At 39.2% G+C, this 18651-nt stretch overlaps 1 protein-coding gene across 4 annotated transcripts in view; it reads right to left on the bottom strand.

Moving 5' to 3' along the window:
• Positions 1–9096: 9096 nt before the first annotated feature.
• Positions 9097–18651, bottom strand: part of tet3 (tet methylcytosine dioxygenase 3) — a 42573-nt gene continuing 33018 nt past the window's right edge. For all 4 annotated transcript variants that reach the window (XM_079871548.1, XM_079871549.1, XM_079871550.1 and 1 more), the window contains 7 exons: positions 17833–17926; positions 17231–17439; positions 16728–16878; positions 16527–16616; positions 16144–16281; positions 15438–15786; positions 9097–13818 (listed from right to left, as the gene is read on the bottom strand). In XM_079871548.1, coding sequence (XP_079727674.1) covers positions 12092–13818; positions 15438–15786; positions 16144–16281; positions 16527–16616; positions 16728–16878; positions 17231–17439; positions 17833–17926 — 2758 coding nt within the window. In that variant the 3' untranslated portion in view covers positions 9097–12091. The remainder of the gene's footprint in view (positions 13819–15437; positions 15787–16143; positions 16282–16526; positions 16617–16727; positions 16879–17230; positions 17440–17832; positions 17927–18651) is intronic.

Genomic DNA, 18651 nt, shown 5'->3' with positions numbered 1-18651 from the left:
TTTGTGTGTTCCTATTTGCTTAAATAGCGAAAGGAAAAACTCCACAATAGTGTTTTCACAACTTTCAAAAAAGGGAAAACATAGATATTGATATTGGCAGTCAGAAGAGAGAAAGATGTCAAGTTTACAGTCACTCTCACAGCAGCGTAGTTGTTTTGTAATTTGATGCAAAAGTAGAATAATACAAAGTGTAGTGTTATGAATGTACATTTAAAAAAAAAAAAGATGTAAGATTTTTGGATTAAATTATCCAAAAACCACTTAAACAATGTTATACTATATTTAGTTGACTTGTGTACTTTATCTCAAATGTTCCCTTTCATAGGTAGGTTCACTCAACGCTGCAAATCCATCGCTATGGGAACACCTTCGGTGTGATGAATGTCTGAAACCCTTATACCAGGGGTGTCCAAACTTGGTCCTGGATGGCCACTGTCCTGCAGAGTTTAGCTCCAACTTGCCTCAACACACCTGCCCGGAAGTTTCTAGTATGCCTAGTAAGAGCTTGATTAGCTGGTTCAGGTGTTTAATTGAGGTTAAAGCTAAGCTCTGCAGGACAGTGGCCCTCCAGGATCAGGATTTCATTTACCAGATCATGTCGCGGACCCTGTTATTTTTGTTAGAGACGATTTGCGACCTATGGAGCCCCTATGGAGACCTATGGAGCCCCCTCGCAGAGACTGGGGTCCTAGGACTCATCCACCGGTTCACTCACAGCAATGCAGACGGATAGACCTGAGTTTTGAGGGCTGTCTCCAGCACTTGTTCAGACATTACAGAGATGTCTGAGTCAGTTTAGGGCAGGACGTCTAGTCCATGTGGGTTTATGCCGCAGACTGATGGGTCTTATGGCAGCAGCGTCCCCTGTGGTTCAGTTGGGCCTGCTCCACATGAGACCATTCCAATGGTGGATCAAAAGCCAAGGGATCTGTAAGGCCTGCCCAATCAGCCCAACAACAGTTTCCAATAGAGGGGGTGAAGGTTTACTGCGCGTTCTGTCTTTTCAGCGTGGCAAAGTAGTTTAATTCCAATTTACTTTTATCTGACTCCATTTTATAACGGATTTAGGTTAGAGTGCTAATTGATTATTGGTCATTTGTATGATAGTTTAGCTACGCATTTGATTATTCTATTTAACTCTTTATTGAAATTACACTCGTTCATCCGGATTCCTATTAGGGGTGTAACAATACATCGATATGGATCGATGCATCAATCAAACGTCTAACGATACGATGCCACGCATAAAATATAGATAGGCTATAAGGTAGCCTACCTTTATTTTGACACTCTCCACATCCTCACGTAACGTCCGTGTACGCTTTTCCGACAAAGCGAGCATTTTCGTTTACTCACCATAATGTCTGCCGGTGTGTCTTTGTCATCTCATCTGAAATAGACGCCTGACAAGATTGACTGAACCCTAAACACATTTTGTCATAAAAGCCGGTATTGTCCACTGTCAAGGCATGGCGAGTTCACGTTTTACAGCAGAAACGACAAGCAACCGATGAACATCCGATAAGTCTGTTTTCAGTGTCCGAATCAGCGTGCAGTATTCAGGTCAGGTGACAAGGCTGTTAGTCACTTAGAAAAGACGTGCTAGCTGAGAGGAGTTTCGTCAAAGCTGACTAAAAGTGATCGAGGATGGATAATTTCACAGACTTGATGAACCCGTGATATATTCTTTGGGGTGTAAAAGGAAAATAAAAGCTGAAACTTTTTCACGCAACTTTGCGAGGTAAAAGCTCCCTGTATTGCTTGTAATACACTGTAAAAAGTGAACAGTTGGATCAACTTAAAAAAATTACTTCAATTGGTAACATCTAAAGAAATTAAGTTTTCTCAACTTAAATTATCACGTTTTTCATGATAAAACATGATAATTTAAGTTGAGAAAACTTAATGTCTTTAGGTGTTACCAATTGAAGTAATTTTTTAAGTTGATCCAACTATTCACTTTTTACAGTGTACAATAAAATTTGTCCGGCGTCTATGTCAGCTGAGGAGATTAATGTTACAAAGATTAACCAAGTGTTTTATTATATATCACAATCACAGCAACTACTTGGTTTTGTTTAACTCTGAAACATGAAATGTGGAGTTACCTGCTTTTGCCAAAAAATTACAGCTTTTGCTAAAAAAAACCCTAACTTTTAAGACATAGGCCTACTTAAAAAACATACTTTCAATGAACTTTAATTTTGTAAGTTACCTTTATTATTATTATTATTATTATTATTATTATTATTATTATTATTGTTGTTGAGTTATTATTACTTAATCAAAACAACCCAGCTGCAGTTGGAATGCACAAAAAAAAAAAAAAAAAAAAAAAAAAACATGATTTATGAACAAGAATGGAGTTATCTGCTTTTGCAAATGAACTCTTCTGTTGTAAATGTCTTTATTAGAAGAGGGTGTGCAATTTTCAAAGAGTTTAATTAAACGTTCATGTTCTATATTTTGGTTGCATTTGTGAGTTAATAAAAATGTAATTGGTTGTGTAAACTTGGCACATAATATCTAAACATCGATAAATTAATCGATATTAGGGGTGGGAATCTCTAGGCACCTCACGATTCGATTCTATTACGATTCAGAGGGGTGCGATGCGATGCTAAAACGATTATCGATGCATCTTTGTGTGTGTGTGTGTGTGTGTGACTACTTGGTACTTTTAAATTTATAATGACCCATAAAGAATTTACTTCCAATATATTTTATTAATAAAACAAATGGAAGTGATTTGGCAAGTCAACTGTAAGGTTACATTTGCCAGCATATGTCCCAACATTGCAAAGAACTAACAGGAAAAGAAATGTATGCCTGCACCAGCATACTTGTTGTAAATGAATACAAACTTCAGCATATTCTGCTAACATAAAATAATAAACTTCTATCTAACATCCTCCTGTTATGTGCAATGAGAAATATAATCCTTAAGACCAAAAAAAAAAAAAAAACATTTTGCTTTAGCAAAATCACAAACAGCTTTCATACAAAAAAATATAGAATGATGTACCAGCAGCTCTCATACAAAAACCATGCTTGTGGACCATGCTTGTGGCATATTATGAATAATTAGTAACATACAAAGCTGCTCTTGTACACAAATAAATAATAAATAGTCTAAGAATTTCAACTAAGAGTTGAAATTGTTGCTGTATACCACAATGAAAAACAGCTTATACAAAAAAAAAGCACAGTCAAAATGTAACTTTTTTTGTGACTTATAATGGTCAGTAATAGAGCTTGGATGACATCTAGTGAAAAAGTTTGGTACTGCACCCAAACAAAATCTAACTGAAAGCAATTTTTTTTTTAGATATCAACCTAAATTTTGGAAAACAACTTTTTTGGTTTCGATTTTTTGCATTTTTTGAGTATTCAACAATAAACGCTTAAAAATTTGTTCGTGCGTTATAGCTCGTCATTTTCAGGCCTTTATTCTCATAAAATTGAATTTGTGTTATCTTTTGAACTCAAACTATTTTCTACATCGCTATTTCAAAATAAAGGCCTGAACTCACCTAATGAGTATGAAATATTCTTGTTGCAAATTGATAAATTACTGCTCCTCTGTAATTGTTTTAAAAAAAACAGTCACCAAATATGAAAACTACAGATTGTAAGATTTCAAATGATATATAGTTTGTCAATATTACTTAAGGTCTTTACTAAGATATTATTGTTTTAAATATATAATGGCAAACTTCCCACCTTTGGGACGGTGACAGTTAAGGGGTTTAACATAATCTAGCCTACTAAAGTTAATAGTTTCAAAGTAAGTCGCAATAAATCCAAATTTAACAATTTATTAATAGTCAGGAAAATGTATCATGCCAATTACATAATCAATACAAAACATCCAATGCTCTGGAATAAAGAGTAAAAGATGCATACCTGACGTTAGAAAAAATACATAATGCTGAGTCAAGTCAAGTCAAGCCAAGTCAAGTCAACTTAATTTATATAGCACTTTTAACAATATAGATTGTTTCAAAGCAGCTTCACAGTGATAATAGGAAATTAAAGTAACAGAGATTGTTTTGTCTTTACAGCAGCTCTAGAATAAAGTTATTGTCCAGCTAAAGTTAGTTTTGATTGATTCACTTCCGTTGCAAAGATCATTAGTTATTAACTTAGGGGCCGCTTACACGCCACCATTCTGAAAACCCTAAATGCGCTCTGGCCTGCTCATTTGCACAACAATAGTGCCTGGTGGCTCGAGAACGTAGGTGCAAGCATTGAAAAATGTTGAAAAACGTTATCATCTCCGTGTAAACTTCAAAAACGTGAATCTGTGAAAACACTGACGGCGTGCACATGCATATTACGTGTTTAGTCTATAGGTATGCGCATTTGAATATATATGTGCGCAGGCGTGTAGTCTTTCTTTACAAATTGACCTCACCAAATGACTTGTCTGGCCTTAAAAATTCTAAATACAGAATTTTTTGTCGCTTCCACATCCATGTGAACTGGAATCATTTTGACAACGTTTTATCTGTACAGAGGTAAAGGGAAGGAGGCCTTCAAAGGGGAGAGACTAGTTGACACTTCAGGACTGCGTTGCCGTCGTGTCCAGACGCATGTCCCTCTTCAGATCTGGATACGGGTCGCATCCGGCAGACTGCGGTAAACCTCGGGATAAATAGAGAGACTAATATTAGCGCAGACGCCATTCTTCTTATGATGTAACAAGTACATCAGGATTTATGGGAAGTGTTCCCGGTTCCGGCTGACCTAATCTATGCAGCCTAACAATGAATTATAGAAGTTGATCATGTGTTATGTGTATGCTTTTAGTCTAGATTTAAACTGACAGTGTGTCTGCTTCCCGGACAATGTTAGGAAGACTGTTCCAAAGTTTTGGTGCTAAATAGGAGGATCTACCGCCAGCAGTCGATTTTGATATTCTTGTATTATCAACTGGCCGGAATTAGATAGACGTGAAGGACTATAATGCGTTAAGAGCTCGCTCAAGTACTGGGGAGCTAGTGCTTTTAGTGCTTTGTAAGTAATCAGCAGTATTTTAAAATGTATATGCTGTTTAATAGGGAGCCAATGCAGTGTTGACAGAACAGGGCTAATATGGTCATACTTCCTGGTTCTGATAAGAACTCGAGCTGCTGCATTTTGGACCAGCTGTAGTTTATTTATTAAGTGTGCAGGACAACCACCCATAATAGCATTACAATAATCTAGCCTTGAGGTCATGAACGCATGAACTAACTGTTCCGCATTTGTAGTCATTCCTCAGTCCAGACGGCTGTGTTGGTAAAAACAAAGCAGGTGCTGGATGCATTGGATGATAGAGGCTATCTCTCCAGCCTATGAGGCTTCACCTCTAGGTGAGTCTGCTCATTTTACCAGAGGAATGGCTTTTTCTCAAGCTCTTTTTAAAGGCTTTTCTTTGGAGGATATTTATGTTATGGTGGAATGTTCTTCTCCAAACACCTTTATCAAGTTCTACGGTCTGGACGTGAGGATGGCTCCTGGCTCCCAGTTTTTATCTGCTTAAGCGGGCACTTTCCACAGTCTTCCAACTATTCTCAGAGACATGAAGGCGTTATGGTATATCGTTCCCATAGCGAGAACTTTTCAGTATTGAGTGAATCTGAAAGGGAACGTCTCAGTTACGTATGTAACCTTGGTTCCCTGAATAGGGAACGAGACGCTGCGATGTCGGCCTTTCCCATACCATTCGATAAGTAGCATCCTTTGTCTTAGAAAACTAAAACTGACATTCGTCAAACCGAAGGTGTTCCCCATAGCAATGGCTTTGCAGCGTCTCGTTCTCTATTCAGGAGACCAAGGTTACATACGGAACCGAGACGTTTCCAATAATGTGAAAATCCAGAGAATCCAGAGAAATCAGTTCTTTTAACCAGTGTAATGGCCCGTGTCATTGCGTCACCTGTAAATTACATCATATCCGCGTTACCCTCGATTTCTGGTTTTACTTCCGTAGAAACCATGGAAACACCAAAGACGCTTAAATATACACTCACCTAAAGGATTATTAGGAACACCTGTTCAATTTCTCATTAATGCAATTATCTAATCAACCAATCACATGGCAGTTGCTTCAATGCATTTAGGGGTGTGGTCCTGGTCAAGACAATCTCCTGAACTCCAAACTGAATGTCAGAATGGGAAAGAAAGGTGATTTAAGCAATTTTGAGCGTGGCATGGTTGTTGGTGCCAGACGGGCCGGTCTGAGTATTTCACAATCTGCTCAGTTACTGGGATTTTCACGCACAACCATTTCTAGGGTTTACAAAGAATGGTGTGAAAAGGGAAAAACATTCAGTATGCGGCAGGCCTGTGGGCGAAAATGCCTTGTTGATGCTAGAGGTCAGAGGAGAATGGGCCGACTGATTCAAGCTGATAGAAGAGCAACTTTGACTGAAATAACCACTCGTTACAACCGAGGTATGCAGCAAAGCATTTGTGAAGCCACAACACGCACAACCTTGAGGCGGATGGGCTACAACAGCAGAAGACCCCACCGGGTACCCCACTCATCTCCACTACAAATAGGAAAAAGAGGCTACAATTTGCACAAGCTCACCAAAATTGGACAGTTGAAGACTGGAAAAATGTTGCCTGGTCTGATGAGTCTCGATTTCTGTTGAGACATTCAGATGGTAGAGTCAGAATTTGGCGTAAACAGAATGAGAACATGGATCCATCATGCCTTGTTACCACTGTGCAGGCTGGTGGTGGTGGTGTAATGGTGTGGGGGATGTTTTCTTGGCACACTTTAGGCCCCTTAGTGCCAATTGGGCATCGTTTAAATACCACGGCCTACCTGAGCATTGTTTCTGACCATGTCCATCCCTTTATGACCACCATGTACCCATCCTCTGATGGCTACTTCCAGCAGGATAATGCACCATGTCACAAAGCTCGAATCATCTCAAATTGGTTTCTTGAACATGACAATGAGTTCACTGTACTAAAATGGCCCCCACAGTCACCAGATCTCAACCCAATAGAGCATCTTTGGGATGTGGTGGAACGAGAGCTTCGTGCCCTGGATGTGCATCCCACAAATCTCCATCAACTGCAAGATGCTATCCTATCAATATGGGCCAACATTTCTAAAGAATGCTTTCAGCACCTTGTTGAATCAATGCCACGTAGAATTAAGGCAGTTCTGAAGGTGAAAGGGGTCAAACACAGTATTAGTATGGTGTTCCTAATAATCCTTTAGGTGAGTGTATTATTAGACAGGTAAGCAACTTTTTCGATATATTTATTGACAGAAAGCTTTGTTATATAGCTCAACATGATTAGTATTGTTTGAATCTCTTGCTTTCTTGATTTACCACGAGTAACATGTTTTTACCCAAAAACTATATTTTGACTAACATAGTTAATTACATATTGTGCCTTTAATAATCGATATATCAATTCATCAAAATGACAATCAAATCTGAATGTTTGTGCAAGTTAAAATCTAGGGGTACACAATTCATAAAGTGCTATCTACAGTATGTGACATTTTATTAGCCTATTCATCAATTCATGTCATCAATTGTTGCAAAGAGTTTACATAATCCAGACACTTCAAGGCCCTCATTTTTCATTTGTCAAAAGGTAGCTTATCTTTGTGAAAGTAGGCATTTTATGTCAAAAACAACATAATCTCTTTATATGATGCATGGACAATTCCTTCCAAAATGCAGAAGCTGTTGAACAACTGATAATGTTATATTTTTATTATGTAAATTCTGACCGCTGCGGGAAAATGTATCCAGCAGATGTTTTTGAGGTTTTATGTGAATGGTCCGATTTAAAGAATCTACAAGTGGAAAATAAAACAATTCCTTCACATCAACCTTTGGCTAGAGTATTATGTTAGTGAGAATATATTTAACTGAAAACTTTTTAGATGTGCTTTTTGACATTGGACACATTACACGAAATCCTCATTCACATGCAAGGAACTATTTTCCAATTGGCACGTTGCCACAATTCAGTTCTAACAGAAATATTTGCCTGGAATGGTTAGAAAAAGACTATTCTTTTAAAAAAAGACTATACCTAAAAAGGACCTTTAAAAGCCTATACCTAAAAAGGTTACATTTTGAATTGCGTGACCATAAGCGTGCATGACTTTTTACTGCACAAGTGTCCAGCAGGGGGCGCTATTACGCCGAATGATATTGTTTTGCAGAGCTACAAGAACTTTTGAAATTACAAGAACAACTGAAATTAGGTGCCAATGGAGTAACTGGTAGTTAAAATAAAATCTGATGTACAGCAATAACGTATAGTTTCCCATGCACAACAGAACTGTCAAGATTGGCAGTCAATAAATGAATACACATTGCCACACAAGTTATTAATTTTAAATTTTTATTTTTTTTCTTAGTTTAGAACATAAAACAGTATTGTGGATCTTACCACATACACTATGTATTCACATAATACACCATACAGCTACAAGGAGAGAGACCAAACAAAAGATAACACTTTTTACATACTGCATACTCAACATGAAAAATAGAACTAAGAACAATCTTTAACTCATAAAGGAATGTAGCTGCCAGTTTTTTTTTCTTTCTTTCTTTTTTTCCTTTTTAGACATTTTGTCCTTTTGATGTTTTAAACTGGGCATGATTTATACTCATAACAGTGAGTGCTGATTGAGGGGGCAGGGTAGTGTGTGTATGTGAGAGTGTTGTGTTTGTGTGTATTTGTATGAGTTTGTGTGACAATGTGGCCAAATGTGAGTAAAGAAAAAGTGAGTAAATTCAATTAAATGACAAAATGTATAAAAATTTCAGAATGGGTGAAAACATTTCTGGGCAGTTTAGGTAGCACCAGAATATTAAATTAACAGTCTATTCACATCAAAAGCATGAGTACCTATTCCTCTACCTGCCATCATGCTCTTCAAGTACCATTTCAATTATTTAGGGTGATGGCTAAAAAGGGAAACGATCAGTTGGAGTGCTTTTTTATTTATTTATTTATTTATTTATTTAAAAACTGTGACCATCAGAAGTGTTTCAGAAATAACTATGTAAAAATATTTTAAAATGATCAGCACCATATAGGTTTTCATCTCAAATACTCTCAAAACGAGTTCACATCAATTTAAGAGCCCAAGAACTTTAGCAACAGTGTTTGCCAAGAGTCATTTCCACAATGAACTCTAGAGGGTAGCACCATGGTTCAAAAGACATTTAGGGTGAATGAAATTGCACCAGGATTCAAGAGCTGTCTTGAAACTCAGCTTTTTCTCAACTTCAGGGGTAAGTCTCACATCTCATAGAACAATGACAATCTAGATAATATAATGTCAGTGCAGACTCAGAGTTCTGTAAAACTTACCCCACACAATATTTAATTAAAAAAAAATCAGCATTACATGATCTACCTGGAGATTTGAACTGAAAGCTGCAAGTTTAAACCTGATATTATTTTCGGTTCTATGGGCAATTTTCGTGTAAAAGAGATGTTCTTCCAATCCCTTTATATATATAAAAAAAAAAAAAAAAAAAAAAAAGTGAGTCCTGAATCCTTGCGAACTGTATTAGTCAACATGCTCACATTTGTTTCTTTGTTCTCCATTACTTTATGGTTTATAGATGTGAATCAGATGCAGGGGAAGGAAGCCGGTGACAATGGTAGTACAGAGGTATTGGTGTAAGTACAGTACTCACGAAAGGAAGGACAGCAGTATCTTGAGTACACTGACAAAGCATCCTGCTTTGTGATCTGTTGTTGACGGCTTGACATACAGACAACTGAAGACTAAAAATTCAGGAATCATTCATGATTAGGCCATCATCCCTCACCAGTTAAATAATCTTACCTAAATATTTAACTATTTACATTTCTATCTCTCCCAATAAAATTCCTTTAAAACAAAAACTAGGTTTCAAGTTGTCAATAATCCGTTCTTATTTTTTTTCTCTCATTAAAATCAAGATTAAAAGTGCTTTTATAAAATCCTCTCTTCAATATTTACAATTTCTCTAAAATGAACAAACCCAAAAAATTAAATGACAGCAATCACAATAACAATAATCATCATCATTATCATATAATAAATAATAATAAAAAAGTAGGTACGAATGTGGATGTAGGCAGCAAGCCTGCAGTCTGTAGCGCCCGTGTGTCTGTAGCATGTTGTGACTGGGACCAGTGTCTGTACAACATGAGGTAAAGAGCATTAGGACCACTTAATGAGCACCAGGATCTCTCCTCTGTGAGTGTCAAGCATCTTAAAGCCCTGTGTAAACCAGTGGCAGCCCTGCATTGCTCCCTATATGAAGCTCACAGACAGGCATTCACACTGGCACACGTACATTCTAACCAGCGTGCATGTTTAGGAATCCATACACAAATGCACACACACACGCACACACACACACACACACACACACAACCATGCATTGTGTACTTTTACATACACTCGCACAAACAACTGAGCTGAAACTGTATGCATTGACATTCAGCACCATGAATTCCAGGTGTGGGTGATCTCTCAGGGCAAAAAGAGAGAAGAGGGCTGCTTACAACGAGAGGGGCAACTTTACAGGAGCATTAAAGACTCATAGTAGCACCAACTCCAAGAAATGTGCTCTGTCTATCACAAATGGGTAACTACAGATAAATCTGGACATGGAAGACATGTTCAGTTTACACAGGGCTGGTTGTATGTGGAATCCCATACATAAAACCAATTATTGGTTTAACTAAGGGAACCAGTTAGGCAAGTCCCCCTTTAGCTTTAACCCTGTGTAGATCTTTTTTGGACAGATCCACTAATGTTTCAAATCTACTCATCTGTAATGACAATTTTGCAGCAATGTTTTTTAAAATACTGATTTCTTGCCTATTGCAGCTCAAGGTCTTTGCACTACAGTCAATTTGAGCATATCTAGGGTAAATCAAGCAGAGATTGCAGAATTTCAAACCAATAAAAATTGGCTGATGATTTTAGAATTTCCTGTTTGAGCCATGTTTGGATTGTTCAGTCTATGTGGAAATCACAAGCTTAAGACCAATGGTGGGTTATCTGCAGCTCTTTAGGGCGGTTTTATGGAGGTGAATTTTTGCTAGCACTATCAGCACCTTAGAGAACTTAGTCTAAAAATGTCACATGGGTAGTGAAGGATGACCAATGAAACTGCAGGCAAATGAGTCAGCACCAATCAGATGACATGATTTAAGGTTGAACCAATTACCGGGACTGGGAGGTCCCCGTCACTGAACATGACTGACATCTGCTGCTAAAGAGCACCCAGGTCCAGCACCTGCCTCGATATTGTGAGGGCAAAATTAGAGACACTTGAGACAGAAAAGAAGCACCATTTGAAGAGATGAGAGACTTCACAGATTTCATTAGAGTGGCACCAAACAGAAAGGCCCGAGCTGGAGTCTGGCCCTCTCTTTCTTGTGCAAGTGTTCGGTGACTAGCGCAATATAGAGCAAATACTCTATAGTTGCCTTAATGCAGTCACATAAACATGACTTGCAATGAAGTGGAGGCGCTTCATTAATATAGAGATTGGTGGGGTTGGGAGAGGTGAAAAGCGCGACAAACAATGCTGAATAGCTTGTTCTCATGTTCATAATGAACAAGTGAGAATGAAGAAAGGAAGTCCCTCTTAGTCTAGAGGGGGGGGGGGGGGGGGGGTCATATTAATAAAAATTATGAAAAAACATTAAAATAAAAAATAGTCATCTTCATAATATAATAACAATACCTGTAATATCAACGTTGACAGTAACAATAGCAATTGTAATAATATTGATAATAGAGCAATAATAATCAAATTCACTGAAGGAGGGGTAGCTATGGAAATCCCTCCCACGTTGGAGAGAGCAAGAGCACCATAGACAGCGTGTCCGTTTGGGGAGTTCCCAAACTGCTGCCAAAATTTGAGGTAAAAGAAAAAAAAAGTGAAAAAGTGCCCCTTCTTCTAATATCCCTCCCTTGTGGTGGCTTGAGAGGTGTTAGAGCTAAAAGAGGGTAAGCAAATGGTAAAGGTATAAGATTCATGATCCTTATCATTTCTATTCCCATCTCTGGCTCTAGGGGGCAACAGTTTACAAGAGTTCACACGAATCGGCTGTAAGGACCAGTGAGGTGTGTGGACGGGTAAGGTGAAACAGTGACTACGGTGGTGGTATGCTGTGTGGGCGCCATTCGTGTCATCACACCTTCTCGTTTGTCCTTGGTTTGTCCAGGGGATGGGCTTGCTGATCCAGCCGCCCACTTGCGCTTTTTCCCATAGGCCTTAATTTCTTCCTGTGAGAGACCCAAAAGAGCTGCTTCTTGTTGCCGCTGTCGTGCTCGCTCGGCCAGGAGTTTCATCTTGGATTCCCACAAAGCCATACCGTGGCAGGGCTGGTTCAGGTTCTTGTGCTGGTAGAATACCAGGGATATGCGGCTTGGGTGAGAACGGTCAGGCTTTTTAAGTGGTGTGGTGGCATGGAGCTCCCGACGGGCACACTCAATCAAGATAGAGCCATGAGCAGGGGCAACTGCAACTCCTCCAATGTTGGGATCCATGAAGTTGTGTTCACTGTCCGACCACACCTCATCCTCTTCAGGGTCACGTTCACTCTGGGTCTCTGCCTCACTGTCCCAACATGCCTGACCATTCGACCTTTGCAGTGCATCAGGAAACAAGCGTCCCTCAGGAGCTGGAGATAGTGTGCTGCCTGCTGCTGATCCACCACCAGATTTCCAGGCTTTCTCCTGGAGTCCCAGAGGTGCAGAGCCACAATTCTCACCTGCTTGGGAAAGCATTTTATCTGGGAAAGCACCAGCAGGGTTGCCTTGCCTGATACCACCAGTGCCGTAACCCATGGGACCGTAAGGACCCCATGCTTTAGGCTGTGGACTAGGGGCAGGGCTACCCCACTGTCTTGGGGTGGATGGGTGTGGAGAGGGTGCAGGTGATGGACTGCCTTTTAGGGATGGGGACGGAGATGGGGCAGGGGATGACATTAGAGTGTTAGGGCAGGGATTCCACTGTTGCTGCTGTGGATACTGAAGTTGTTCATGTTGGTGTGGGTGTTGCTGGTGGAGCCTCTGCTTATCTGGAGTGAAAGGCAAATTAGTTGCAGTTCTGATGTTTCCATCCCAGCCTTTAGAGACTATGCTGCCATTTGGTTTGTGCTCAGGCCAGCCTTCAGGTTTTGGCGTGGTACTGGGAGTGCTAGGGCAGCTCTGAGCTTGCCCATCTGATCTGCCATCATATAGTGGCACATCCATGGGCTCCTGCTTGATGATTGGTGTTGAGCGGTGGGTCTGCTCAAGTGACACTGATGGAGTACGACTAGGTGGAACAGGAGACAGCGAAATCTCAGAAGGGTGTGGGTAGCCTTGAATGGATGCATTAGCCATTTGTTGCTGTGACTGCCCAGGGCGGCTGTGATAGGCCTGTGCCAGTGTGGCTTGGAGACACCGAACATCTGGCTTTTGGTCAAATGGTGTGGCAGAGGGTTCTCCAGCTTTGGGCCAGGCTCCGTTATCATATCCCAAGAGCTCAGGAGGAAAAAGTGCACTAGGAGGGTAGTTGTAATATCGGTAGCGTATTTCTTGGAGGTTGGGGTGAAAGCCATTGATGGGGCTCTGTGCAGGAGGTTGGCTGTTGGTAGGGATGCGACCTCTTGCATAGTTACCAGGGTAGGAGAACGAACTGCTTATGCTGTGGGGATCAGGGGTTGTCTTGCCGTTCCTTAGTGCTGGGTAGCCATGTATGGCTCCATTGAAGGGCTGGAAGCGGTCGACAGGCTCTTTTTTGATGGTTGGTTTCACCTCTTGTTTTGGAATAGCTAGATAACAGATAAACAAGAAAAAAACAGTATATATTAAATGCATACCTGTCAATACTCCCGGTTTCCCATCTCGTATTTCACACCCATCTCCCGCCCCCCTCCCGTTTTGTTATTTATCCCGTGAAACTCCCCTAATTTGTATGACATGGTAACATGGTAAGCAAGTTTGTGAATATTTTGAATAAAAAAAGGAAAAACTAAATAAAAGCGATACATCTGTCATAAAGTGTTATTGTGGCTGCGGTGTGTCACGTGACAAATATGACGCGTCGCCATGGAAACATTAAGGGGGAACACTAACACGCAATTATGCCGAAATGTCCATTTTGTCGAGTAAGAGCAGACTGAACAGTCTTAAATTAGTTAAATAAAGTATTAAATGATCACAACAAAGAGTTGTGAGAGAATGAGGCACGTGTGAGATGTGTCATCATGCAGCAGTGGCTGGTCTTAAAGGGACAGCAGCAAATATTCTGTCAGTAAAGTTAATCAAAGAACAAAGGTAACAGAGAAAAACACTCGCTTGCTCTTGACTAAAGAACTTTTGTAACTTTTATAAGGATTAATCTATATATAATTTAAAATGTATGCAGTGCAAACTGTTTGATAACTTTATTCAATTTCTGTATATTTCCTACCTGTTAGACAAATATTTAAAATATACTGTCTTTATGTTGTTTTTACATTAATTTGGAGATTAACTGTGAAATTATTACATTATAAAATATATTAAAACATACGTTTTTTTTTTAATGGTGATTAATTGAGATTAATCAGAAAAAATGTGTGCAATCAATTTTTTTTCAGTTTTTTTATTTTTATTGAATATTATGTATTTATTTATGTTAATATCTGCGCAATTAATGTGCATCTAGCCTGCCACTGCCATCCAGCACCCCCCAACACCCCCATGTGACAAGTTTCCCATATTTTGGTACCCAAATGTTGACAGGTATAATTAAATGTATACTTTATAGTTATTGAGTTCCAAACCTTCAATTGGAATGGCAAATTCTACTCAAATAATAACACCACTGTGTCCAAAGTCCACGTCTCTAAAATACTCCCACTTCAGATAAATTAAAGACCTGAAGATTTTGCCGACCAACATGCTAACACATATCAGACGACATCATCCAGATGTGCCAATAACCGGAGCTAGGCAGAAAAGCACTACAGGAGTGCAAAAAAATAATCTCTGCAGTTTTACGTTTTATTTTTCATTATTCTATTTATTTTGTACTTTTGTAACACAAGAGATGCTTTTCAGTTTTGTAACTGACTGTGACCAAATACCTTTTGTTTTTATCAGCCCTACAAAAAAAAGACCTATGCAAAAGTGCATTCTGTTTACTGCTCTGTGCTTAATATAATAAAGGGGGTTGTACTGTTCCAACTAGGGGACTAAATGTCGCTAGGTGGAACAAACTGTAATTTGCACTGATTTCTGTTCAAAATAAATGAAAAGAAACCTAGCTTTGGTGATTTGTTGCTTTTTCCTGTTGTAATGAACTCGTATCGAACCGTGACCCCAAAACCGAGGTACATACCGTACCGTAACTTCTGTGTACCGTCACACCCCTATTATAGAGTTAAACTAATATTTAACCACTGACCTTTATTGCCTTGCTGAGGGTGGGGTGACTCCATGTGGTGCATCTCCATCTTGACAGTCTTCTCTGGGGTTTCTGCGAGCTGCAATTTTCTGTTCTTCTTCTCTGATGCTGCCTTTTTGGCCTCCAACCGACGCTGCCGGCAGGATTTAGCAGGTTCCGGAAGTTTTCTAACCTCTCGACGGAAGTTAGAGAGCACCTGGATGGCTCCTGTTTGCATTTTGAGACGCTGGTTCTCCTCACTACCAAATTCATCGGTTGTAGAGATCTTGTAGAGTGGAAGCACATGCAGCTGCTCATCTTCTGGAACTGTGCCCACTAAGCGATTGTCCTCTTTCGTAAGAGTGCACACCTGAAAGTAACAAAATTAGGAAGTGTAAGGCTAAAGTAAATAGCAACTACTTCCACCATAGGGTGCATCTAACTCATACTAGCTGTTGTACACAAAAATGTTCACACAAAACAACTCTAAACTCGACAAGTGAATCATTTTTATTCATGATTATTTATTTGTACATGAATAATTCACAATGCATGTATTGTAACAGTAGTACTCCAGGCAGTGATCACAGTACAGCCCTGGAGAGCATTCACTTAAAAAATAAGTAAAACATCTAAAATGGCCTCTACAGACAAAAAAATATGCTGTATATAATCGCACATTATTTACACAAATACATGTACATATAAATGAAAATTAATAACGTACCACAGTGCAGCCATTGTGAAGGTTATGCTGGTCTTTGTGAGCATGGGCACAGAAATCCATGCATGCAGTGACTCCTGAAAATGGCCGTCCTTCCTTCAAACCCAACCGACAGTCTGAAGCAATGTTCTCATTTAAACACTGAGAAACACAGAAAAAAAAAAGTAAATAAATAAATTAGTTTTCTGTTTATTTCTTTAACACTTCCTTATAAATATAAAGTTCTGACACATTAAAATAATACACTTTTTGATCACATAAACCACACCAAACCAACTACAAGAAAAAATGTTTGGTTTAATGTGCCTGAATGGTGTGAACTGTGAACCCTTTAGTGTAGTGTGACTACACTGACTATTTTTAATTGTCAAACAAATTCAACAAACCTGGTTACTGTAGGCCTGGGGAGCCAGCTGCTGATATAGAGGGGCCACATGCGTGGCCAAGTTTTGGAAGTTATCCCTGAGATCATCCTCCTATTCAAAAAATAAAAAATAAATTACTCATGGCTATTTTTTATTGGGCTTATAAAAATAACTACTAATTACATTAAATAATTATTCGCCCCTTCTTTATGAGCAACTAACCTCTTTGGGGTGGTCTCCCTGCAGTCTGAACTTGCGAGGGTTTTTGCTTCGAGCATACTTGCATCCATTGAAGTACATGCTCCAGGAGCAGCCAAAAGAGAAGGAAGCTCCACAGGTCTCCGAGTCCTTCCCTTGGCAAGCACATGTTCGACTGCAAAAGGCACCCACCATGAATTTAATCAGTTGTAACTATAAACTCTTACAATAGGTGACATAAGTAGTAGTCATTGTAAAATAGTCTAGAAAAATGTACCTAATATAATCAAAGGAATGATTCAGAAATTGTCTTAAGGTCAACGCATTTTTATAGTAAATCATCCAATATAACTCCACCTGATGTTTGACTGATGCACATGTGATACAACAAATTAGGTCCAACTTTACAGTCATTAAACAAATTAGTCAATCCGAAATTAAATTTTCTTGTGACCTCTTTGCTACATCTCTTGAAGACACAAAAGGCCAAAAAAAAACAAAAAACATCAGTTGTGTTCAAAACTCACTCGTCATTGAGTCCACAACGGCGGCTGGTGGGGTTGCCGTATTTAATGATGGTTTCTGTGAGTTCTCTATACAGTTTATCCCCCAGAGCACGGGGCACACCTTCCCAGGCCAAGATAATAACAACAATAACAGAATTGGCACAGTGGTGCCCAGGCCGTTGCTTCACAACGCATAACAATTTCTCCTTCTCGCTGCCGCGACGAATCACCTACAGAGAGAAAGACAGTCAGTAACAATGAAGGCATATGGCAGATGCTAATCTGTAGGTGTGTTTACAGCAGGAAGACAGAAATCCTATGTATGCAACTTGTAAATTATTTTCCCACTTGGGGAGGGTCACAATGTAAAGAAATTATTCGGAGAGATGTCTTTGACTGTTATGTCATGTCTTGTGACTTTTGAAGTTTAAAATAGTCCCGCAGTGCATGCTGACAAGCTGTTTTTGAATGCCAGAAGGTTCTAAGAAACATGCTTGTTTGGCTTATGTGAACTCCAAACCATCCGAATTATACAGGACTTTCTTAAGCCCGATTAGTTATCCGATCATTCAGGTAACCAAATGATTAATTGATAATAGAAATATGTAGTTTTCCACACTTACCCACTTAGCGATAGGACATCCCTGAGAGCTCTTTCCTTCTCGTCCTGTGTAAACCACCCTCTCAATACGAACGGCTTCACCCTTCTCCCCATACCTGGAATAATAAAGAGAGAGAAGGGGACACATGTAACTCAAATTACACAGATTGATAATGCAACATGAAAACAACCGCCCTCCTCTATCTTAATGAAGATTAAACCACGTTGTATACTTAAATCAGATTTTTGGCAGTCAGAGCCAGTGTGGAGAGTTCCGTTCCCCTACAAAGCAGCAATTATCATATTGTGATACGTTGGAATGTATTGAACGGTTACACATGTGACGCGATGCATGTCATATAGTGAGGTAGGTTATGATACTCAGTCCTAATGTTTACACACATTTGGGACACTGCAACACAAAATATACTCCAAATATTTGGCCAGGATACAACAATTTGAAAATCTGGAATCTGAGAGTGCAAAAAAATCGAAACATTGAGAAAATCACCTTTAAAGTTGTCCATTTATGTTTGCGATTGTGCTGCATTCACTTACAAAAATAAATGTTTTATTTATTTACGGTAGGAAATTTACAAAATATCTTAATGGAACATGATCTTTACTTAATATCCTAATGATTTTTGGCATAAAAGAAAAATCAATCATTTTGACCCATACAATGTATTGTTGGCTATTGCCACAAATATACCTGTTCCACTTGTGACTGGTTTTGTGATCCAGGGTCACATTTGTGTATGATGGCCCATGTTCTCAGTCAACAATTGCTTGTCTCCTCAAATGAAACTCTAAATGCATGAGCATGACAGTAGCATGTGGG

This window comes from Squalius cephalus (assembly GCF_949319135.1).
Source record: "Squalius cephalus genome assembly, chromosome: 5".
In the NCBI taxonomy this organism is placed as follows: domain Eukaryota; kingdom Metazoa; phylum Chordata; class Actinopteri; order Cypriniformes; family Leuciscidae; genus Squalius; species Squalius cephalus.
The sequence above is the reverse complement of the archived record's forward strand: the minus strand, read 5'-3'. Positions and strand labels throughout refer to the sequence as shown.